The sequence below is a fragment of the Muntiacus reevesi genome, chromosome 4 (assembly GCF_963930625.1).
Source record: "Muntiacus reevesi chromosome 4, mMunRee1.1, whole genome shotgun sequence".
NCBI lineage: Eukaryota > Metazoa > Chordata > Mammalia > Artiodactyla > Cervidae > Muntiacus > Muntiacus reevesi.
This window is the reverse complement of record NC_089252.1, coordinates 20547746-20572003: the sequence shown is the minus strand read 5'-3', so window position 1 is coordinate 20572003 and position 24258 is coordinate 20547746. Positions and strand designations below refer to the sequence as shown.

Sequence of the window (24258 nt, the reverse complement as noted above, 5' to 3'; positions counted from 1 at the left end):
ACATTTTTGTTTCGTAATAAATTCATCAAACACTAAATTTACATCTTTGAATCAAGTCAGTGCATCCCGCTAGTTTTATGTGTAGTGTGTGCTTGCTAAGTTGCTTCATTTGAGGCCAGCTCTTTCATACTTATTCATTTATAAGTAGTTTGTAGTTTCCATTTGATTTCTAACCCAGGTTGACTTAGAAGTACATTAAAATTTTTCTGTGTACATTTCCTTTTGCTTTCTGATTTTCTCATTATTTTTTATTATTGATTCCTAGATTAATGATCTGTACATAAAGCTGATCTTTTTGAAATGTGTTGAAACCTCCTTTGTGATCTAGAAAGTGCAGTTTTTTTATGTTGTATTAAAAACTTCCACTGTGATTGTGGATTTGACAGTTTCCCTGGTGGTTCAGATGGTAAAGAGTCTGCCTAGAACGCGGGAGACCCAGGTTCAATCCCTGGGTTGGAAAAATCCTCTGGAGAAGGAAATGGCAACCCATTCCAGTACTCTTGCCTGGAAGATCCCATGGACAGAGTAGCGTGGTAGGCTACAGTCCATGGGGTCGCAAAGAGTCGGACACGCTCAGAGACTTCACTTTCTTTTCTTTCTTTCTATATCATTCTGTTAGTTTATGTTTCAAGTTTGTTGCATTGGATGCATTTAAGACAATTTACTCTGTATATGTGTGTGTGCGCGCCATATGCACATGTATTTTTTAAACTCAGTGTTCACTGTATCTTTATTGACTTTCTTCCTCCTGATTTTGATATTGTTATGTCGCTTTTAGTTTAACATTTTCCTGGTGCGTCTTTTTTCTTTTTTTCTTTTTTATTTATAGCCATCTGTATGATTTTTGTTTTAAGTGTACCTCTACTAAATGGCTGAATTTTGTATTTTTAAATCACTCTAATAATCTTTGTTTTTAATAGTTGAGTCTGATGCATATACATTTATTGTGACTGTTGATATATTTAGACTTCTTTAAGGCTGAACCAAATAAAATGGATATTCATTCATTTTTTACTTACAGAAATGACAACTTTATAAAAAGTTCAGTCTAATAAATCGTATTTTTTTAACCATCTTTATTTTTTTCTTCCCTGCAATACTAATTGCTACATTTTCAACTGGTAAAATTTTTAGTATTCATGTTTTTCTGTCTCTTGGTTTGGAAGCTGCACGTTTTATTTTTATTCCTTTAATGGTGAGATCTGGGCCCATTGTAGTCTGTCAAGGTGTAAATTTACCTACGTGCTCAGCGTGTACAGTGTCCCTTTGATCCAAACACTCATGTTATTTTTCACTTTTAGGACATTTCTAGTTGTAATCTCAAATTTTGCTGTGTCACCTTGCCCTCCTGCATATTCTTCTGGAATTGCTTCTGTGCACATACCAGGAACTTCTTAATCTACACTGTTAGATTTTCTCACTTTTTGAATTGTATCTATATGAATTTCTCATGAATGTCTTGATACGGGCAAAGTCTGGGTCTGCTGTTTACTGGCTTTGTGGCTTTGGACAAGTTTCTTGACCTTTCTATACCTCAGGTTCCTTATCTCTACGGTCAGGACACTAACAGGGGTTGTTGGAAGACTCTAGTGCTTTGAATACTCGCTGGTCTAGGATGCAGAGAAGGCCTCTGTCCAGAGAATGAGCTCTCCATCCCAGTGCAATTCTCAGGAAAAGGCGACTCGAAGCAAACTTTTCCATCTTCACTCTTTTTTACTTTTCACTGTCTGGCTTCTGAAGTGTATTCACAATGCACTGTTAAATGAGAACTGTCAGACTGATAGTTAAGTACCCCTCCATTGAGCTGGACAAAACTGGCCAGCAGGTGCTTTTCAGACCAATCCCCCAGAGGCGGAAGAGGAGTAGTGTGGGGCCAGTGCCAAGAGAGCAGCCTTTTCGCCCCCTTATCTGGATCCAGAAAAGTCTTGCTTGTCTGAGCTGTAGGCTTAACTCCTCATATAGCTAGAGTGTCAGGTCAGCTTGCAGCAGAACCTTTACCACCTTATAGGATCTCCAAGGACATGTTTTTGAAGGCAACTGTAGCAAAGAAGAACATTGTTACAGTGTCAAGAAGAATTCAGTAGAATTAACAGTCGAAAAAAACCCATTGTTAATGTGTAATCTTAGGGAAGATGAATACAATTTGAAGGCATCTAATTTGGCAATTCCATCCTATATAATTAGTCTCAGATGATTAAGAAATAACAATAATAACACTTATTGAGTGTTTATTATGTAACAGGGGCTGTACACATTACTGCCCTGGTGGGTAGTATGCCCAGTTTACAGATGGGGTAACTCAGACCAGAAAGAACTTCTTTTAGGGCTCTTTCTTTGTGATTCTAGTGCACCCTTCCAGCTTTGGAGTTGCCTTTGAGTGCAGCCTGCCTAATACCAGAGGGGAAGAAATGGAAAACTCACCACTGGTTGGATGGAACTTCAAATTCTCATCTCCTTTGCCAGTTGACCTGCTACCATTCACATTTCAGTGTTCCCTCAAACAGCTGCTCCATGCATTCTGTCCGGGAGTTACAGTTCCACCCACTGGGAGTAACAGAGTGGAGCGCACGTAATCCATCTTTCCTGGAACCAGAAAATATACCCATTTAAAGTGTATGATGCAGTGATTTAAAGTATTTATTAATAACTGTAGTAAACTTGCAGAGTTATGCTGGTATCACCGCTCTTAGAAAGTTTGTTGTTGAGTTGCTCAGTTGTGTCTGACTCTTTGTGACCCCATGGTCTGCTGCACACCTAGTTCCCCTGTCCTTCACTATCTCCTGGATTTGTTCAAACTCATGTCCATTGAGTCCATAATGCCGTCCAACCATCTCATTCTCTGCCACCCCCTTCTCCTCCTGCCTTCAATCTTTCCCAGCACCAGGGTCTTTTCCAATGAGTTGACTCTTTGTATCAGGTGGCCAAAGTATTGGAACTTCAGCTTCAGCATCAGTCCTTCCAATGAATATTCAGGACTGATTTCCTTTAGGATTGACTAGTTTGATCTCCTTGCTGTCCAAGGGACTCTTAAGAATCTTCTCCAGCACCACAGTTTGAAAGCGTCAGTTCTTTGGCACTCAGCCTTCTTTATGGTCCAGCTCTCACATCCATACATGACTACTGGAAAAGCCATAGCTTTGACTATACAGACCTTTGTTGGCAAAGTGATGTCTCTGCTTTTTAATATGCTGTCTAGGTTTGTCATAGCCTTTCTTCCACGGAGCAAGCTCTTTTAATTTCATGGCCACAGTCACCATCCACAGTGATTTTGGAGCCCAAGAAAATAGTCTGCCACTGTTTGCATTGTTTCCGCATCTATTTGCCATGAAGTGATGGGGCCAGATGCCATGATCTTAGTTTTCTGAATGTTGAGTTTTAAGCCAGCTTTTTCACTCTCCTCTTTCACCTTCATCAAGAGGCTCTTTAGTTCCTCTTCATTTTCTATTATTAGGATGGTGTCATCTGCATATCTGAGGTTATTGATATTTCTCCTGACAATCTTGATTCCAGTTTGAGCTTCCTCTAGCCAGCATTTCACATGATGTACTCTGCATATAAGTTAAATAAACAGGGTGACAACATACAGCCTTGACGTACTCCTTTCCCAATTTGGAACCAGTCTGTTGTTCCATGTCCAGTTCTAACTTGCTTCTTGACCTATATACAGTTTTCTCAGGAGGCAGGTAAGGTGGTCTGGTATTCCTATATCTTTAAGAATTCTCCACAGTTTGTTGTGATCCACACAAAGGCTTTAGCATAGTCAATGAAGCAGAAGTAGATGTTTTTCTGGAATTCCCATGCTTTTTTTTATGATCCAGGAGATGTTGGCGGTTTGATCTCTGCTTCCTCTGGCTTTTCTAAATCCAGCTTGTACATCTGGAAGTTCTAGGTTTACCTACTGTTGAAACCTATCTTGAAGGATTTTGAGCATTACCTTGCTAGCATATGAAATGAGCCCACAATTGCACTCATTTGGGAAATTTCTGTTCACCCCAAAACGGTCTCTGGTGTGCGTTTGTAGTCACTCTCCATTCCTACTCTCAGCCCCAGGTTAAAGTTATCACTAATGTGCTCTATTTATGTAGAGGTGACTTATCTGGCCATTTCATATAAACGGAATCACATAATATGAAGTCTTTGTGTCTGGGTTCTTTGACTGAGGATAATGTTTCTGGGGTTCTCCCAATTTGTGGCATGTCTCCTTTGTTCTTTTTATTGCCCAGTGTTACTCAGCTGTGTGGATGTTACTTCTGTCACCCGTTGATGAACATTTGAATTGTTCCCCTTTTTTGACTATTATGAGTAATGTTACTAAGAACATTTGTATACAGGAGTTTGTGTGTATACATGTTTCTGTTTTTCTTGGGCAAATTCCCAATTGCAGAGTCTTATGATACTCTTTAACTATTTAAGAAATTGGCAATCTATTTTCCAGAGCAGCTGCACCATTTACACTTGCACCAGCAGTGTATGAGGGTTCTAGTTTCTCCACATCCTTATCAATGCTGCTTTTTTACTGTTGTTTTTACTATAGTCATTTTACTGGGTATGAAGTGGTACCTCATTGTGATTTTAATTGGGGTTTCTCTAATGATATTGGGGATCTTTTTATGTACTTAGCCATTTTTGTATCTTTAATGAAATGTTTTTTCAAATATGTTGCCCATTGTTAGTTGGATTATTTGATTTCCTGTTGCTGAGTTGCAAGAACTCTTTATATATTCTGGACAAATTATAATTATCAGACATGTGATTTCCAAATATTTTCTTAGTTTGTGGCTTGTGTTTTCCATTTCCTTAATGGTTTAATGGTACCTTCAGGTACAGAATGTGCTCATTGGCACAGCAAAATTTAATTTTAATGAAATCATATTTATCAGTTGTTTCTTTTATGGATTGTGCTTCTAATGTCACATCACACTTTATGGAACAAGACTGGACTCCTCCCTGCTAAGGTCAGAATCAAGTAAAGGATGCCTGCTCTCCATTTCTTCCCAAAATTGTACTAATCCAAAACTCAGAAGTGCACTGTGGGTACAGGAAGAGAGCCCCAGAAGTAGCCCTCTCTGGTCTGAGATACAAAAAGAGGGTCTCTTAAGGATCGCTCTTTTTTAATCTTCCCTGTACTCTCAGCCCCTAGGCAACACTGTCAAGGCACACACCGTGAGAGCACTGGCCAGGGGAGCAGCCACACATCTGAGGAAGGGAGAGCGTCTCTGATTAGAAGAACTCGGGTCTTCAGAGCATGTGTAGATTTCCCGTTGCCTTTCTTTTCTGCCTCCCACAGTTTGACCCGAAACACAGATACAGTCTTGGGAAATATGCAGCAGAGAGAGGAAACTAAAGCCTCACTTTCTAGCTATGTTGGAAGACTCAACATAAAAGATGTCAGTTCTCCAGTACAAGGATTCTTTAAAAAACTAGGAATAAAATTACCATATGGCCCAGCAGTCCCACTGCTTGGCACATACCTTGAGAAAAGCATAATTCAAAAAGACACATGTACCCCATTGTTCACTGAAACACTGTTTACAATAGTCAGGACATGGAAGCAACCTAGATGTCCATTGACAGATGAATGGATGAAAGTTGTGGTACATATGTACAATGGAATATTACTCAGGCATAAAAAGGAATAAATCTGAGTTAGTTCTAGTGAGGTAGATGAACCTGCAGCCTGTTACAAAGAGTGAAGTAAGTCAGCATGGAAGATATCATATATTAATGCATATATATCGAATCTAGAAAAATGGTACTGATGAACTAATTTGCAGGACAGGAATACACAGACACGTAGGACACAGACTCAGAGACTGGTGGACACCGCAGGGGAAGGAGAGAGTGGGAGGAAACTGAGAGAGTGACACTGAAGCATATACATTGCCATATGTAAGACAGATAGCCAGTGGGAAGTTGATGTATAACACGGAAAGCTCACCCCGTGCTCTGTGACAACCTAGAGAGGTGGGATGGGGTGGGGGATAGGAGGGAGGTTCAAGAGGGAGGGGACATATGTATACTTATGGCTGATTCACACTGTTATATGGCAGAAAGCAATGCAACATTGTAAAACAGTCATCCTCCAATTAAAAATAAAAAAATTAAAAAAAAAAATAGATGCATAGTAGCCCATCAAAAAAAGATGTCAGTTCTCCCTCAATAGATGTTCGGTAAAATTCCATTCAGAATCTGAGCAAGGGATTTAAATTTTTATTTGAAAAGGCAAAAGAAATAGAATAACTAAAATAAATTTGAAAATGATGAATAAATTTGGAGGAAATACATTACCCAATTCAAAGACTTTCTATAAAGCTGCAGTAATCCAGTATGATGTTGGCAAAAAGAGATGTATAGATTAGTGGTATAAGATAGAAAGCTCAGAAATAGACCCATATGAAAGTGGTTCTTTTTAAATTTTATTTTATTGAAGTATAGTTGATTTACAATGTTGTGTTAGTTTCAGTTGTATAGCAAAGTGATTCGGTTTTATATAAATTCTTTTTCATTATGGTTTATTACAAGACATTGAATATAGTTCCCTGTGGTATACAGTAGGACCTTGTTGTTTGTTTGTTTTATATATAGTAGTTTGTATATGCTAATCCCAAACTTCTAATTTACCCCCCTCTCACCCCCTTCACTCTTTGGTATTTATTTGGTTTATTTTGTGAGTCTGTTTTTATTTTTCAGATACATTCATCTGTATCATATTTTAGATTCCACTTATAAGTGATATCATATAGTATTTGTTTTTCTCTTTATGACTTATTTCATTTAGTATGATAATCTCTCAACTTCCCAGGTGGTGCTAGTGGTAGAAACCTGCCTCCTAATGCAGCAGACATAAGAGACACTGGTTCTATCCCTGGGTCCGAAGATTCCCTGGAGGAAGGCATGGCAACCCACTCCAGCATTCTTGCCTGGAGAATCTCATGGACAGAGGAGCTGAGTGGGCTACAGTCCATACGGTCACAAAGAGTCAGACATGACTGAAGCAACTTAGCACTCAATGATAATCTCTGGGTCCATCCATGTTGGTGCACATGGTATTATTTCACTCTTTTTATGGCTAAATAATATTCCATTATATATATTCTTTATCCATTCATCTATTCATAGACACTTAGGTTGCTCCCATATCTTGTGTGTGTACTAAGTCACTTCAGTCATGTCCAACTCTTTGCAACCCCATGAACTGTTACCCCCCAGGCTCCTCTGTCTATGAGATTCTCCAGGCAAGAATACTGGAGTGGGTTGCCATGCCCTCCTCTAGGGAATCTTCCCGACCCAAGGATCCAACCCACATCTCTTGCATCTCCTGCATTGGCAGGAGTGTTCTTTACCATTAGCCCACCTGGGAAGCCCTGAGAACCACTGCTCTGTATTTTTCCTTTTAAATAAAGTTGTTAAAAAGATGAAATTCATCTGTAATGCTAGCGGTCCAGAGGAGTGGTTACCTTGGGAACGGGTGCATTGGGAGCCTCTGTGGAGTTGGTAATGGTCCATTTCTTCTTCTGGGTGCTGACTCCTTGATGCATTCACTTTGTAGAAATCCATTGAACTGTATACTTACAGTTGTCAACTTGTGTATATATTTCAGTAAAAAGTTAAGACTCTTCTTTTCCCTCTCTTCCAAACCCATACCCTGTTGTTAAGTCTGTGTGTGGTTTTTCTGTTGTGTTTGTTTTTAGTTTTTATTTTTGTTTTGTTTTTAAAGTAGCATAGCCTTCCACTTGCGAGTTTTCATCCCCAAGGATGAAAGGCTCAGTTGGGACACAGTGGAAGAAAACAGCTTCATAACACAGCCTGTGCTCATCCTTAGCTCGATGTCGCCTTCCTCCAAAGGGTTACCTTCCCTCCAGCCCCACAAGGACAGGTGGCCCCTTCAGGGGAGAAGCTTAACTGGAATGCTGAAAGCCTCCCTGGTTCTCCTTGGGTGCTTTATGGCTTTTCCAGGTAGAGGGGAGTATATGTGTGTGTGTGTTTACATGTTTGTGATCATTTATAAAGATTTTCCCATATTTTCTCTATTTTCTGTTTTGTTTTTAATGAAATTGTGTGGGTTTTTTTTTATAACTTTTATTTTATTTATTATTATTTTGGGGTCTTATTACTTCCTTACTATGCACTTATTACTTACTTATTATGCATGGGGTCTTCACTGCTGCATGAGGGCTTTCTCTAGTTGTGATGAGCGAGGCTACTCTTCACTGCAGTAGCCCTTTCACTGCAGTCTGCCTGCAGTGCAGACTTTTCACTGCGGTGGCCCCTCTCGTTGCAGAGCACAGGTTCTGGGTGCACAGACTTCAGTAGCTGCAGCACGCAGGCTCAGTAGTTGTGGTCACGGACCCTAGAGTATGGGCTCAGTAGTTGTGGCACATGGGCTTAGTTGCTCCGCAGCATGTGGAATCTTCCCAGACCAGGGATAAGACCCATGTCCCCTGCATTGGCAGGCGGCTTCTTACCCACTGTAACACCAGGGAAGTCCTGGGAGAATGCTTGTGAGTTTGTATTTCTCTGAATGATTAAATTCAGTTGTTTGATTTAGGAAATTGTTATCCTTTTTGTCATCTGTTCTTCTGGGTCCTCATACTCACTCTGCTTTCTGATTCTTCCATCCTGCTGTGAATGATTTCCGTTTTAGTCTTCTTTATTTCCAGTGTTCCGTAGCCTGACTTCCTTTCCATACAACTTCAGAATGTAATTCCTTAACCTGTCGTCCTAGTAGTAAATCTGACCTGCAGAGCCGGCCCCTCAGAGTTCTCCACCATCTTCCTGTTGGCTTCCAGGTTGTGCACCCAGCTGGCTCCCCAGCTGGCAGTACTGTTTATACATGGCAGATTTACCTCATTGTCATCTAAGTCTCACTGGAGTTTGTTCTTTTTGTTGTTTCTGTAAGCAGGCTTTCTAGTCACCATGGCTGTACTGTTTCCCAGTACTCATAAGTAGGATTAGCTTGTGAAACAAGATGACTTATGACTCACAATGATTTAATTAAGCAACGTTAGAATGTCCTGAAACACATGCCTTGATGTCTGGTTACTTAGTCCTGCTGTCGCCCTCGGGTGGTCTGTTTCTAGTGGCTTCATCTAGCTCACAGGACTGAAAGATGAGACCATGTAGAGCTAGTTTATTGATTCTGTGTGCAGATATTTTGAGTGTGTTTGGTCTTTTCTGATGACTACATTTCTAGACACAGTCTATACTGAACAAGATGTGTGCTAAAATTGCATAGTGGAACAGCAGCATCAAGATTGTGAAACTCACAGTCAGGCCCTGCCACTCCCTCCCTGGGTCCGTCCTTGGCTTCTCATCTGTGAATTGTGGCTCCAAGTACCTCACAAAGATATTAGGAAGCTTCAGTGCCTAATACCTAGTAGATACTCAGTAAATATTAGTTTACTTCCTTTGTGGAAGGGAATCTTTTGTTTAGATTATTCAACTGTTAGCCTGTAGTGGTTCTGATTTTTTGTCTAATGGGATTCTTGAGACCTGTTCACTTTGGGATTAGTGATATGGCCTTGGTACATTCTCCATTAAAAAGAATCAACAGAAGACATATCAGGAGAGGTGCCTGATTTTAAGAATATGACTAACGTCTTTAAAATAGTTTCAATCTAAGCATATATAACTTTAGGTACTGTTTTATTAAATGCAACATTAACCAAAACCTAAATAAATGAGAAGTTACTGAGAGTTGCACCACTGGAACCAACTGCCTTTATTCCTCTGTCACCCCTTCTAGTCTGGGTTACTTGATTTTGCTGTCTTAACAGTTTTACAAAGGTATTTGCTTTGTTTTCAGGTGTAAAACAAAGGTGTATCCAGATAACCTTCCTACAACCAGTGTGGTGATTGTTTTCCACAATGAGGCTTGGAGCACACTTCTGCGAACTGTCCATAGTGTCATTAATCGCTCACCAAGACACATGCTAGAAGAAATTGTTCTAGTAGATGATGCCAGTGAAAGAGGTAAATTTTACATTTAATGCCAATAACACACTACACCTTTTGTCATTAGTGCTTATAAAACTAGCTGCTATCAATGATAGCTGCTATCAGTTTAACCTAATAATTTTATACAAGCTTCTAATTTATCCTAAAAGTTATTTATGACATTTGATTTCGTTCACATATGCAAACAATTTACACCCTTGTGAAACTTAAAATATTACTTTAATTAGCATTTAGTTGTGTCACATCTTAATCTTGTTTTAAAAAGAGAGAACTGTGTAAAAATTTATGCAAAACAGTGGGGGAGAAAAAAAAAAAAAAACCACTTAATTTTGTCAGGATTTTCTCTGTGGGAAGCTCAGCCCGGAGTCGATGGAGAAAGACTGGCTCTGATTTAGAGCCATGAAGAGAGGTTTAGTGCATGGACAGTGGGAAGCATCCCTGCCAGCAGAGCAAAGCCTCAGCTGGGCGAGTCCAAGTTCTCCAGGTTCTTCAGAGGTCTTCCCGTTTTCTCCATTCCCAAGGTCAGGCGTGGTCCATAAAAGGGTGCACAAAAGGGTGATGAAGGGACTTGTGGGAAAGTGGTGTATAGTATGTCTCTGATCTCATGATGAGTCTCTGCAATGGCTCTGGCCCAGACATTCTTCCACGAATCTCAGAATTTTTCACGGGCTTTTTTGTTTTTCACAGCACAGCTGTTTAGGATCATTAGGTCATGTGCTTTCCCCAATATTCCTATATTCACATGAGAAAAATTTGGAGGAAACTACAGAAAATGACTTTTCCTTCCTTAAGTAGCTTGAAACTTCATGACTCATGTTTTAAACCTTTTTTTTGTTGTTATCTTCACCTTTCTCGCCTAATCTTATTGCATATGCTAAGATAGTTTAGTCAAGTATTATACCTTCTCCTTCCTGTGCCCACACTGCTGCTGTTGCTTCAGTCGTGTCCAACTCTGTGCAACCCCATAGATGGCAGCCCACCAGGCTCCCCATCTCTGGGATTCTCCAGGCAAGAACACTGGAGTGGGTTGCCATTTCCTTCTCCAATGCATGAAAGTGAAAAGTGAAAGTGAAGTTGCTCAGTCGTGTCTGACTCTCAGCGACCCCATGGACCGCAGCCCACCAGGTTCCCCCGTCCATGGGATTTTCCAGGCAAGAGTACTGGAGTGGGGTGCCATTGCCTTCTCCTTGTGCCCACACTAAACATATACATTTAAGCATGATGAAATTTAATTATTTCCTATCTTAACTATTGGGATTAATTTGCACATTGATAACGATTTAAATCTTCTTGCTTTGCCAGATTGTAGAGGTAAAAATAAATAAGTTACAGCCTTGCTGTCTCAAGGGCCTTGTAGCTTACTTCCTTAATAAATCAAGGAGATAGTTTATAGTTTGTAATTGCATAAAACATTTAATAATAATATATACTATAATTAATGTCAAAATGGATGAGAGCTGTTACAAATTAAGAATACCACACTTAAATAATTACTGTTGACAGTAGACATATAAATTTCACCTGAATAATTGTTAGCTAGGAATTAATTAATCCCTCTTTTAGAAAATTAACCAAAGTTAGTTTAGCAGCAATATATAAAAACATCTCTGTCCTCTGAGTGACTTACTTGTATGTTGAAACTTGTGAAATTAAATGTTCCTCAAGGAGAGAGATTTTTCCTCAGATGAAATGATTTGTTTTTACATTTCCCCCTGTTTTCTCCATCATTTTGTTGCAGGCCTGAGAAGGCTGTGTGAAATAGTAAGTTTTTGTGGGATGTAGCCTAATCAGAAAGATCCATGTGTCCACAACATGAAGTGGCAAAGAAAGTCACGTATCCCAGTTATTTTTTCCTCCCTCATGTGGGCCCTTCTGAATCACCGTGGCCTGTGTAAACCTGTAATTGGAAACGTGTGGGCAGGTGTCTGCCTCCCTGCTCCGCCGGGCTCTTAGTCACCAAGCAGGTCTCTGAGTGTCACTGCACAGCCCTCACAAAGAACTTGGTTCTTCTGTATCTTCTTGGAAAGCCTCAGGGGTTCTGATTGCCACTTCTGACACTTGGGCACCGCTGGGCGTTGTGCTGTTGTGGTCATAGCTGCAGTCTTGCTGCCCAGACTGAGAACGGTCTGACCTTCTTGTTGGGTGGTAGCTATGGGCCCAGGAACCAGAGCCAGCTCTCTTAAGTCTACCCCTTCCTGCTCATGAGGCCCAGCCAAGACACCATTAATTCTCACCTGGCTGATGAAATAGACTAGTCTCCCCATAAACACTGTCTCCCTGAAGGAAGCTTTTAAACATGCAGACCAGACCACATCACTTCTCTGATGAAAACGTTTCCTCGAAACAAAGACCTACTATATAACACAGGGAACTATATATCAGTATCCTATAATAACCTACAATTGAAAAAAATCTGAAAAATAACATGTATATAACTGAATCATATCGCTGTACACCTGAAAACATTGTAAATAAACTATACGTAAAAAAATCATTCCTCTGAGGCCTGCAACTATACTTCAATTAAAAACAAGCGAACAGCTTTCCTCTAAGGCCTGCATGACCTGGTCTTTGCCTGCATCTCCAGTCTCATCTTGTAATTCCCTGCCCACCCTGTCCCCACAGTTCAGCTCAGATGTTTCATCAGAGTCAAGTTACGTTTAGAGAGGCCTTCCTTGACCTCCCAAGACCAGGTCATGTCCCACTGAACACCTCTCAGAACACTCTATACTCCCCAGCACCGCCCCCCCCCACCCCAGGTAGGCACTGTAACTCCATCAGGAAGGACTGTTTGCTCACCATTTTCTCCCCAGTGTCCACCGTGCCTGTTACATAGTAAGCACTCCAGAATATATTCAGTGAATGAAGGAAAGAGTAATCACAGTCAGTTAATCCTTGCGTTTTCCTCCTCATCTGCATAGAGTTCCTAACTAGGTTGTGTAGCATGTGTAGTCTGCTCATGGCCTCAGGGTACTGGATTTCACGGTTAACCTGCTGAGACATCAGTAGTTCCATTTATTAAGTATGAAGTAGGTGCTATAATTATCCCTATTTTATTGTTAGAGCAAAATGAGACTTAACCATAAACCTAGGGGTTAACCTCTTAACTACTGTGTACTTTGCATCTGTCATAACTTTACTGTTACAGGGTCTGTAATAAAGATGGAATCTGGATGAATCCCTGGTTCATGTTCAGAGTTATATAGTTGTCATCTCAGAGGGGTATCTTAAGACTAGAATTGATACAATTTTCTTAACCTGACATGAGTGTTGTTTTTCTCATTTTACACAAAAGAAAACAGGTTCTTATTTAAGTAGGGGTTAGGAGTCAGGTTTATTAATATTACACTCTAAATTCCTTGCTCTTTCGAATTCTGGCTAAGATATCTCAGTTGTTGCCGGGAGCAGTGAAATTTTCCCTGACCTTTACTCTGCCAGCCTCGCACTGCCTGAGGTAGAGATGCCTTGGGATCCATTTAAAGACTAATAGCTGTAAAGATATCTAATAAATAGGATTCTCCCTTATTTTTAGATGACGACGTATCTTCTAGTCATAATCAATTAACCCCCATGGCTTCATTTTCAAAAACTGAGTTTTGAATAAATAGTTCCTAATCCCTCATCTAGTCCTGAGCACATAATTCTCTGTCAGCTGTTAGGAAGACACCTATTTTGTAGCCATGTTGCATGAGAGCCACAAAGATGTCAAATAAAATGCCAAGAAAAGTTGTTGAATAGCAACTTTTTTGAGCTACCAGACCATGCATTTTTTCATTTTAATTACAGACAGGACAGAGTATCATAACTTTCAAAGATACAGGACTCAGGGATTAGATTGCTTTGATTCTTAAGCACTTCAAACTGTCTAATTTTGGAAGGAAGACTTACTGGGAGATGCGTTGTGACACAGTTGCACTTGACTGGTCTAAGGTACTAGAATATAACTCATACCTCATCACATGAGATTCATCAAACTCTGAACATAAAGCAATTTAAATGTGTATCAGGTCGGGCAATTCCACAGTCCTAAAATTTTTCCTTGGTTGTTTCCTTGTAGGATTTCTTGCTGTGGGTGAAAAGATGGGCCTTGAAGTCAGGCAGAGCTGATTTGACTGTTGGATCTACCCCTTAATAAACTGTATCATCTTGATCAATTCATTTAATATTCTGAGCCTTGGAATTTCATATCTAAAATAGGTTTAATAACATCTCATAGGGTCATTATGAGGATTAAATGAAATAAAGTTTGTAAAGAGCCTGGCATTATACTAAACAGACATAAAAGGGTAAAATGTTGCTTTTCATCGGGATTGGCATCACCCTCATCTTTTTACTCAGAATCAAATTATAGCTTTTTGGTTCATAAAATCATAGTTATCAGGTAGGAGTTCTCCCCATATTTTTCAGATACTCCTGTTAGCCCAGATATTTTAGAAAATGTGTTAGCAGACATGAAAACAATCGGTGTTCTGGTGTAGTGGACATAGAGGCTTTTTTTCTCTTTCACTGTTTTCATAGCCCTGATTATTCCATTGTTGAATCAGTCAGGTCTTAACCACTTCCAGTGAGCAAGAACCATTTCACTCCTATTTGTCTTTCCCTCTCCAGTATGTAGGAAGCCCTTTGGGTTCCCACATTTAGAATTTACCCCCTTAACATACCCACCCACCCTTATGGAGATCCCATGGGACAGAGGTAGTCATAGGCATCCTGGTAGCTCCATGTCAAGAATTTCCTTCCCTGGAGAGATTGTCCTTGTACTTCTTGTATGGGGACAAGTTGGAAAGACATTTGCCCACCATCCATTGCTTCTCTGGCATAACTACCAGAAACTAACCTGATCTGCAACTTCTTCTCTTTGTCTTGAGGAAGTGGATACTTTTCTGCTTTTTTCTTTTTTAAATTTATTTATTTAGCTGCACCGGGTTGTAGTCATTACACACGGGATCTTCAGTCTCCCTTCCAGCATGCAGGATCCTTAATTGCAGCTTGTGGGATCTAGTTCCCTGACCAGGGATTGAACCTGGGCCCCCTGCATTGGGAGTGCAAAGTCTCAGCCCCTGGACCACCAGGGAAGTCCCCTTGTCTGCTGTTTAAAGTCAGTTATGTACTCTGGAGGCAGGAAATCCTTGACTTATGGGCACAGCCTTTCTCTGAACTCTCCAGGATAGCTGATTTTCTCTTTAGTTGCCCTTCCCTCTTGAAAGCTCTTTTACTTGGACCTAACTGTCTGTTAAGGTTTCTGTTTGGTTTTGCAGCTACAGCCCAGCATTCTCTTACAGCTTGACCTCAGTCCCCACCTCCTGCAAGAAGAACTGCATAGTCAGAGACTATGACAGTCTGTAAGACAATTCGCTTCTGTCTTTGAAGAAACCACACAGTTTTCTGAACTCTTAACAGCTATTGTGTATTCGTTCCTTCTCTCTATTGAGGTCTGGGTTTAATTCTCTTGAACTACCTTCTTTCTGTTCCTGATCCTTAAACGTGATTAAAAAAAATCATTGAGCCTGACAGAAAGCTCCTTCAAGAAATGTAGTAACATGCCTTTGACTGAGCCTGAGCCCAGAGACTCTCTCTTAATTCCTCTAACAAAGGAGAGGCAGTTCTGGCACATTCTCTCAGGGAATAAAAAGACTCCCTGGGTGAACTGGGTTTGTGAGTCAGGGAGCGTCACTTACAGTGCTCAGTAAATACCTGTTAAACGAATACTGCAATCCAAAGTTGCTTTCCACCTGGGTAATGCCAGCTCACAGGTTTTTTGTGTTATTTTCTTAATTTGTTTTATTCCTTTTCAGACTTTTTAAAAAGACCTCTAGAGAGTTATGTGAAAAAATTAAAAGTACCCGTTCATGTCATTCGAATGGAGCAGCGTTCTGGATTGATCAGAGCCAGGTTAAAAGGCGCTGCTGTGTCTAAAGGCCAAGTGATCACCTTTTTAGACGCGCACTGTGAGTGCACAGTGGGATGGCTGGAACCTCTCTTAGCCAGGATCAAACACGACAGGTAATTTTATGAGATTTATAAATTGTTTTCAGTGCCTTTGTGTTAAACTATGGTAAGTTGCAAAATTCTGTTTTAAAGTAAATATAAAAATATTTTCATCTGAGTTTTCCTTTTAAATACCTATGAAGAGTGCTCGTGCTCAGTTCCTGAGTTGTGTCCAACTCTTGTGACCTCATGGACTGTAGCCCACGAGGCTTCTCTATGCATGGGATTTTCCAGGCAAGAATACTGGAGTGGGTTCCCATTTCCTTCTCCAAGGGATCTTCCCGACCCAGGGATCGAACTCACGTCTCCTGCATTGGCAGGCGGATTGTTTACCACTGAGCCATCTGAGAAGCCCCATGAAGAGTGCTCTAGACTGAATGTGAAGACCACATTCTAAAGCCTGGAAGCACTGTTTGCAGACTGTCTCGTTAGTGAGGATGGGTTAGGAAACGTGTTGTTAGGATGTTTATTGTCTGCTCTCTTCACTGAACAAGAGCAGAACATATAGACACTTATCTCAGGGGTGGTAGGATAAAAAGCCCTGTACTTGTCCCTGCTCTCTAAAGCTGACACGAGGGTCTGGGCAGGTCATCTCCTCTCTGTCTGCATCTTTACTGAGGCTGTATCTCCCAGCCTGTAGCACAGAGTTAAAGGGAGTGAGGAGATACACGTTGCCCCTGAAATGCTTGATTGTATATGAAAATAAGCACTGTAATCTTGGCTAATACAGGTGGAACATTGGGAGCAGTGCAAGTTCATGGTTGTAGTCTTTCATGATGCAGTTTTCAAAGAATTGCCCACTGCTGGGCTCTGGCTTAGTTCCTAGATAGCAGGAAAAAACCTAACTAGCTTCATTCTGCAGGACCTAGGTTTGTCGCATTTCTGCTTTGTCATTGCAGTTTGAACCAGAGGCTGGCTGTGTCAACTTAACATTAAGATTTAGATTTCAGCAGGGTAAACTCTTGTTAGTCAACTTGAGCATGCGTGCATGCTAAGTTGCTTCAGTCGTGTCAGATTCTTTGTGACCCTGTGGTCTGTAACCTGCCAGACTCCTCTGTCCTTGGGATTCTCCAGGCAAGAATACTGAAGTGGGTTGCTATGCCCTCCTCCAGGGAACCTTCCCGACCCAAGGATTGAACCCAAGTCTCTTATGTCTCCTGCACTGGCAGGCGGGTTCTTTAGTACTAGGGCCGCCTGGGAAGCCCCCAGGTTGAGTTTAGTGGGAGCTTGTCATTGCATCTATTCTGTTTGTAAGCAAATGCTGGACCTACATCTCTCCCCTTTCAAAGATGAATTGCCTAGCAATGAGAAGATACAGTAGCTTTAGGAAGGAGGACACTGCCTGAAAAAGACATAGGATTATCTGTAAATTTTTTAATGTATGTAACAGATGACTGATTCAGGAAGTGTTTTCTTGCGTAAAGACAGTCTGTAACCTTTATGAAGCAGGAGCCTAGACCTTTGGAGAAAGCAGTGTGAAGTGATGACAGAAATATGAAAGGGAAATTGCCTGAAATAACAACCACAACAACTTCCAGTTGGACCGTATGGTAGATGAGGTATCCTGAATAACTTTTCCAACTGAAAAAGCTAAATTCTGGATAAATACAAAACACATTTTTAAGTGCATCACCAGGTTGGCACTAAAGTAAGAAATTTTGCAGCTCTCAGAACGAAGTGCATACAAGTAAGTAGTCCAGACACTAAAGCCAGCTTTCACCTACAGGGTTTCCTGCTGAACTTCTTGAAAGACAAACAGATGGGAGGATAGGAGCCAAGGCCAGGACCCTGCCTACAGTGTGAAAAATAGCAAATATCTGCATAAAGCTAGGCTTCTGTTGTTTTTACTTCTGGGTTAGAATGAGAAGTGAATTCTTTCACACTAAAGGCAACCTGGCTGTTTCAACCTTGATATGGGGTGAAGGAGGGAAAACAGATCTCTCTCAAGAATTTGTAAGCAAGATACAGAAAAAGAGGATACCAGTTCAACTTGTTTTATGTGACTAGTATAACCTTGATAAGAAATCAGAAAAGAAGTACATGGAAAATTATTCAAACCCACTGGTGAACCCTAATACGAAAATCTCACACCACCAGCAAGCTGAGTCCAACTGGGATTTATTAATATCATATCAACATGTATAAAAAACACAGGGATCCCCAACTTCCAGGACCTAATGCCTGATGATCAGAGGTGGATCTGATGTAATAAAAATAGAAATAAAATGCACAGTAAATGTAATGCACTTGAATCATCCCAAACTCACACTTCCCCCACTCCATTTTCATGGAAAAATTGTCTTCCATGAAACCAGTCTCTGGTGCCAAAAAAGTGGGGGACCACTGATAATATATCAGTATATATGTATATATAACATATCATTACTACTTGGTTTAATATTACAAAACCAATTCACAAAGTAGACAATGTTAACATATTTCTGAAACTGTGATTAAAACCCTGTCATTAAAACTCTATAATCACTTTAGTAGATACAGGGGAAAAAATGTTCATTTATGATTAAGATGAGAATTGATTTATGATTTAAAATACTTAGTAAACTATTACAGAATGGAAATTTACAAATTTTAGAAAGGACAGCTAAACACACACATGTTAACTGGCAAACATAACAGAGAAATGTTGAAAGTGTTTTGCACAAGATAAGGATGCCCTGAATTATTCTTATTACTCAGTATTAGAAGCCTTAGATTTTGCAATAATACAAGAAATAAATAAATGGTATAAGAATTGGAAAGGAAAAAAACGAGTGCTCTCAATTGCAAATGATGTGTTTTTTACAAAGAAAAGTAATCTATACACAAAGTAGTAGAGATAATAAGAATTTAGCAGTGTTGCCAAATATAAAATCACCATAGAAAAGTCAGTTGCTTTCTCCATACCAGCAGGAATAGTTAGAAAATAAAATGTAAAAAGAAGAAAAGAAATGATACCATTTATAATAGCAATGGAAATCATAGGCTGTGATTAGGAATATATTTAACAAATGATGCATGAAATTGAAAATGGTTGAAATTCACTGGAAAATAATCTGAGCAGAGAGAAGGATAGAAAAGTCAATATAAAAATGTCATTTCTCCCCACATTGATCTACAAATCCAATGTGTTTTTAATTGAAATCTCAGCAGAATTTTCTTGGAGGAACTGGCTGATGCTGACATTTATATGGAAATACATATTTTTAAAAAAATAGCTAAAATACCCATGAAAAAGAAGAGTCAAGTACAACTAGGCCTGTCCTACTAGATATCAAGACTTATTTTAAAGCTGTTTAATTGTGGCAGTGATGTATTGATGCAAGGATTAGACTCATGAAACAGAGCCAGTCCATGTTTATGTGAAAACTTGAATTATGACAGAGCTGGCCCTTACGATTACAGGAGACTGTGAGATAAGTAGCACTAGGACAGTTGGTCACGCATAAGGAAAATAAACGAAGTTGGATACTTGCTGCATGAAAACCCAAAATCAGTTTCATGAAGACTAAAGACAAATGTGAAAGGCAAAATATAATTCATTTTGAAGATAATATAGGAGAATATGATTTGGGAGTAAGGAAAGATTTCTTAAATAAGACACTAGTTGGATGGGGAGGATACTCTAAAATGTGACTCCCAAGGGCTCTGAGAAGGGGCAGTGTTCCTTAGAAAGAGCTGTGGTCATGTATGGTTTTTCAGGTGCATAAAAATTGCAGTAACCAAAAGGAAAAAATTTTAGTGTGTATGATCAGACAATTTATATGAAGAAATACAAACTGCAATAAAAAGTACTCATTCTAATAATTAGAAAAGATAAATTTTCTAAACCCAGAGATACTATTTAACATTATTATAATTACACAGTTGTAAGAAAATAGCATCCAAAGTTGATGGCATTATAAGAAAGCTGTATATACATATATATAAAACAGTTTTGGAAAGCAGTAATGAGCAGTGCCACAAAAAATTATTTAATTCACTAGTCTCACTCCTAGAAGTTTACTCTTCAAGCAAAAGTGAAAATATATATATGAACATGATCCCTTAGCTTCTTAACAGCAAAAATCTATAAGAAACACAAATGTCCAAAAGCTTATTTTTTAAGAAAGTTATTAGCTTAAAACTGTTAAATATGTAGTCATTAAAAGTGCTATTTTTTAATACTGTAGAGATATTTGAAGTACTTTTCATGTGGCAAAAAATGTAAAAAGTCTGAATGGAAAATGGGTGGAAGGTTATTTTCAATGGGTTATAAATAAATAGCATAAATAATGCTAGCTCGGTAGGATAGAATGGGGGATTTTTTTCACCATTGTCTTTAACATTATAGAATGCATTTTTATTTTAAAAACACTTAGTATGTACTTGTTATGTAGTTGTTATGACAGACCTCAAAAAGGAAAGTTTTCAAAGATTTTTCATCTGCTTTTATGATTCTAGGAAGACAGTGGTCTGTCCCATCATAGATGTGATCAGTGATGACACTTTCGAGTACATGGCAGGTTCTGACATGACCTACGGCGGGTTCAACTGGAAGCTCAACTTTCGCTGGTATCCCGTTCCCCAAAGAGAAATGGACAGAAGGAAAGGTGATCGGACTCTTCCTGTGAGGTAATTGATTCGTCAAACATTTTCCCCAAAGTGTTACTGGCGGGGGATTGTGAAGCTTCGGGAATCACATTAGAAGGATTTTAAATGTATTTTGAAAGACATGAAGGATTTGTTCACCATATGTGAACTTAAGAGCCATTTTTCATTTATTTGAAATAGTATCATTATTATTTATTTGAAACAATGTCATTATTTCAAAGATGGATTTCTTTTCTAAGTAAAAAAATAAGTTCAAATTTTTCATTTCTATAAATCTAGTGCCTGTGAGAAGTGATAGTGACATGCATGTTCATTCCTATATGAACAACAGTTTGCAAATCTGTAATTTATGCTTTAATTCAGTCACTAAGGATAATAATATTTAACTTAAACCATCCCTTCAGTAATTTTAAGTGCCAAGATGTGAAAATATTGCCTAAAACTGGATAATAAAATGTAAGACTTTAAATTCAGACATCTACCATCTGACAAGGTTAGAAAAAACTTGTTTCAAGTATAAAAATAACTAGAATTGACAAAAGTATAAAAGGGATATCCATTAATGCATTTCTGCTTTTTCTTTTGTTCTGTATTTGGTCTTATGTAGATCTTTTTTTTTTTTTTTTTTCCAGAAAGGGATAAAAAGCTTCATGCTATTGAGGACCTTTAGAGAGAGACCTTGAGCCTTCTGAGCCATCCTAGGATTTATTCTGGTTGCATCAGCCTATTGCTTCTGTAGTAATTGAGACTTGCTTTTTAGCCTTTTTAGCCTTATCCTCTCCTAGGCTTCCCAGATCTGTCTGCCTTTGAATTGAGTCCAGTTCTGACAGTTGGAGAGAGATTTCACTAGTTCTGCGCTTTTTGTCCCTAGCCAGCCCAAGTACTCTCCTACTTTCCCAGTAAAGGGACTTTTTCACTCTTTGGCTGGCAGTTCAAATCAGCATCTAAACCACGGGTTGCTAAACATTTCATGGATGATAGGCTGCTTTGAAAAATCTGATAAAAGCTAGGAGTCTTCCCTAAACTGGGGGGTAGGGCGGTAGGCAGGGATGCCTGTATAAATGCCTGTTTTACATGTATAAACAGAGGGGTTTGCATAACAGTTCTAGGAAAATTAGATGCCAAACCTAGGTCAGGAAACCCCTGCACTGAAGGATAGTGCTGGGTGTCAGCCTGTTTCCTTTGACTCCTAAGATATTAGGCTTTCTCATTCTTTTTTGTCTTCTAAAATCAAAGTAAGTCCTAACTTCTTGGTGGAAACAACTATTTCTTCTGTAAAAGCAAATGCTACCTCCCTCACCAGTGCATGGAATGAATGTGTTTCAGGGTTATGTAGGTGACCAGTTCATCCTAAACTATTATCTCCATGTGTCCTCTGTCCCTAGAATTTAATTACGTTCTCCCTAGTTGGAACCCATTTTTCTCCCATACTCATTCTTCAAGTAAACCAGTATTTGGTATTCATTTATTTAAATCCTCCTTTGTTATCATTTCTCTGCTTAATTCAACCTATTCCCACCCACTCTGCATACCTGAGTGATGTTTTGTGGCAGACAATTTACTGTATTTGGTCAGGATGATGATCCCCTTAGGAGGAATATATTGATTTTATCCTGTACTTCATCTCCTTCCTTAAAGTTCAGGAAAAGAGTTGCATTGTTAAAAAAAAAAAAAAAAAAAGAGCTGCATTGTTTTCATCCTGTTTAATCGTACATCTTTGCAGTGTTTGCCACTCTTTAAAACCTGGCGTGCTAGAGCTGCTGACGTGAGTCTGGCTGGTTAACATGGTCAACTGCATTTTTAGTTGCTCGAAACTCTGGAGTGCATGACAGTCAGATGAAGAAGATCACAAGAAATAGCTTCAACTTACGGAGTTTAGGGTGGAAGCTCAGTTAGGACCTGAGGATCAAGAATGGTAATGAAGACAGTAAGAGCCCTTGAGACCAGGCAGGGAAGGGTGTCCAGGCTGGAGCTGTGACAGCGTGACTGGGGTGCAGGTCATATTTGGAAACCAAATAACTCGGCATAGAAACAAAGCCCTTGGGGCCTGTGAAAGTTTCTGAAGAGTGTGAGAATCAGCATTTATTCCATAAACAGTTAAAAAACTACTTTTAAAAACAAAAACTGATAGTAAACTTTAAATTGTTGCAATTAACAGTATAGTATTATGATTGAATTTCAGAACACCTACAATGGCAGGAGGCCTTTTTTCAATAGACAGAGATTACTTTCAGGAAATTGGAACATATGATGCTGGAATGGATATTTGGGGAGGAGAAAACCTAGAAATTTCCTTTAGGGTAAGTTCCCGTTGAAAAAAGTAACCTGTATAACCTCAAATATGAATATGCTTTGAATATATGTGTTCTTTCTAAAGAAAAAATAAAAAGTGAATTTAATATGAGTTTAATCAGACTTTACAGCCTTCAGCCCATAAAAAGTTTGGAGATACTATTAAAGGTTCATTCTAAAGTATTTTAAGCAAATAATTCAGTTATATTAGTAGTCCACCTGTAAAATTTACACAGGATTCCCTAGTTGTCTTTACTTTCAAGGAAGTAATTCAAACTCTAAAAGTAAATAAAAATAACATGTAGTTCGTAAATGCTACTTTGTTCCTTAACTGCCAAAAACATAATTTTACCCTCTTTAATGTTCTGTGTCCTTCTGGTTTGAGAATTGTTCTCTCTTATTTAAACCTGGCCACTTTACCAGCTTTCTGTTTTTCAATAAAAAGATAAAGGCAAAAGAATTCTGAAATTATTCTAAATTAATTTAACCCAGTCAGCCTTAAGTCTTATGCATTTCATGTTCATAAAAATCAACTTATTTTTAGAATGATGTGTATTTCTGAAAATAATGAACTTTAGATACATGACTTATTGGAAACCATAGTGAACTGCACAGAAGTCTAACCCTGCTAGCTCACTGCATTGCTGGTGGATCACCTTGCTCCTTATAAGAGGAGAGGTTTGGACTCCAGAGCATCTTGGAGATCCTATTCGGCTGTATCACTTTATGATCCTGGGAAAACGTTAAAGTAGGCACACTGAGTATTTAACAAAGTCAAGACTTTTCAAAAAGCATTGTAATTGAAAATAGTCTACAGTTAAATAGACTTTTAACTTACAGTAAAATGTATTTTGAAAGGAATAGAAGGATAATTGATTAAGGATGTGAAATCACACTTAATGATCTTCCTTTTACCCCTTTTTTGTTTTTATGCTCACAAAGACACTAGACTGCTCTTGTGTCTTTACTCACAAAGTGAGTAACTGAGTTACTCACAACACAACTGAGTGAGTAACTCTGTTACTCACTGGCCACTGAGTAACTCATGAGTAATCCACAAGTTGAGAGTCCTAGGTTCTGGTTAATGTATAGGTTGTGACACAGGTTTGGAGGACAAACAGATAGGACTCCGGCTGAACACTCCATGGTTAAAAGGTTTTTGACCATGAACCATATTAATAAATACATTATACACACATAATGTAAGCATTTCATCAAACAGTATGTCCTTGTTACTAAGTGCTGGTTGCAGTTCATCAAATTTGAATTTTATGACCCTTATAAGATTGATGGACTGCAGTTAGAAAAACACTGCTCTGGACCTCACGTCTTTTCTAAATTTAACCTTCAACTTCTGGTTTGATCAGAACCAGAAATTGAGGAAGCACTGACTCTGGGACCATGTAGCAGGAGCTACACTGCACATACACC

At 39.1% G+C, this 24258-nt stretch overlaps 1 protein-coding gene and 1 non-coding gene across 6 annotated transcripts in view; one reads left to right on the top strand and one right to left on the bottom strand.

Annotated features, from left to right (window-relative positions):
- Positions 1-24258, top strand: part of GALNT1 (polypeptide N-acetylgalactosaminyltransferase 1) — a 115897-nt gene that overhangs the window by 72658 nt on the left and 18981 nt on the right. For all 5 annotated transcript variants that reach the window (XM_065932361.1, XM_065932363.1, XM_065932359.1 and 2 more), the window contains 4 exons: positions 9806-9972; positions 15753-15960; positions 20386-20556; positions 22718-22835. In XM_065932361.1, the coding sequence (XP_065788433.1) occupies positions 9806-9972; positions 15753-15960; positions 20386-20556; positions 22718-22835 (664 nt within the window). The remainder of the gene's footprint in view (positions 1-9805; positions 9973-15752; positions 15961-20385; positions 20557-22717; positions 22836-24258) is intronic.
- On the bottom strand, positions 14960-15032 carry TRNAG-CCC (transfer RNA glycine (anticodon CCC)). The gene has a single exon. It is a non-coding gene; the product is annotated as a tRNA-Gly (tRNA).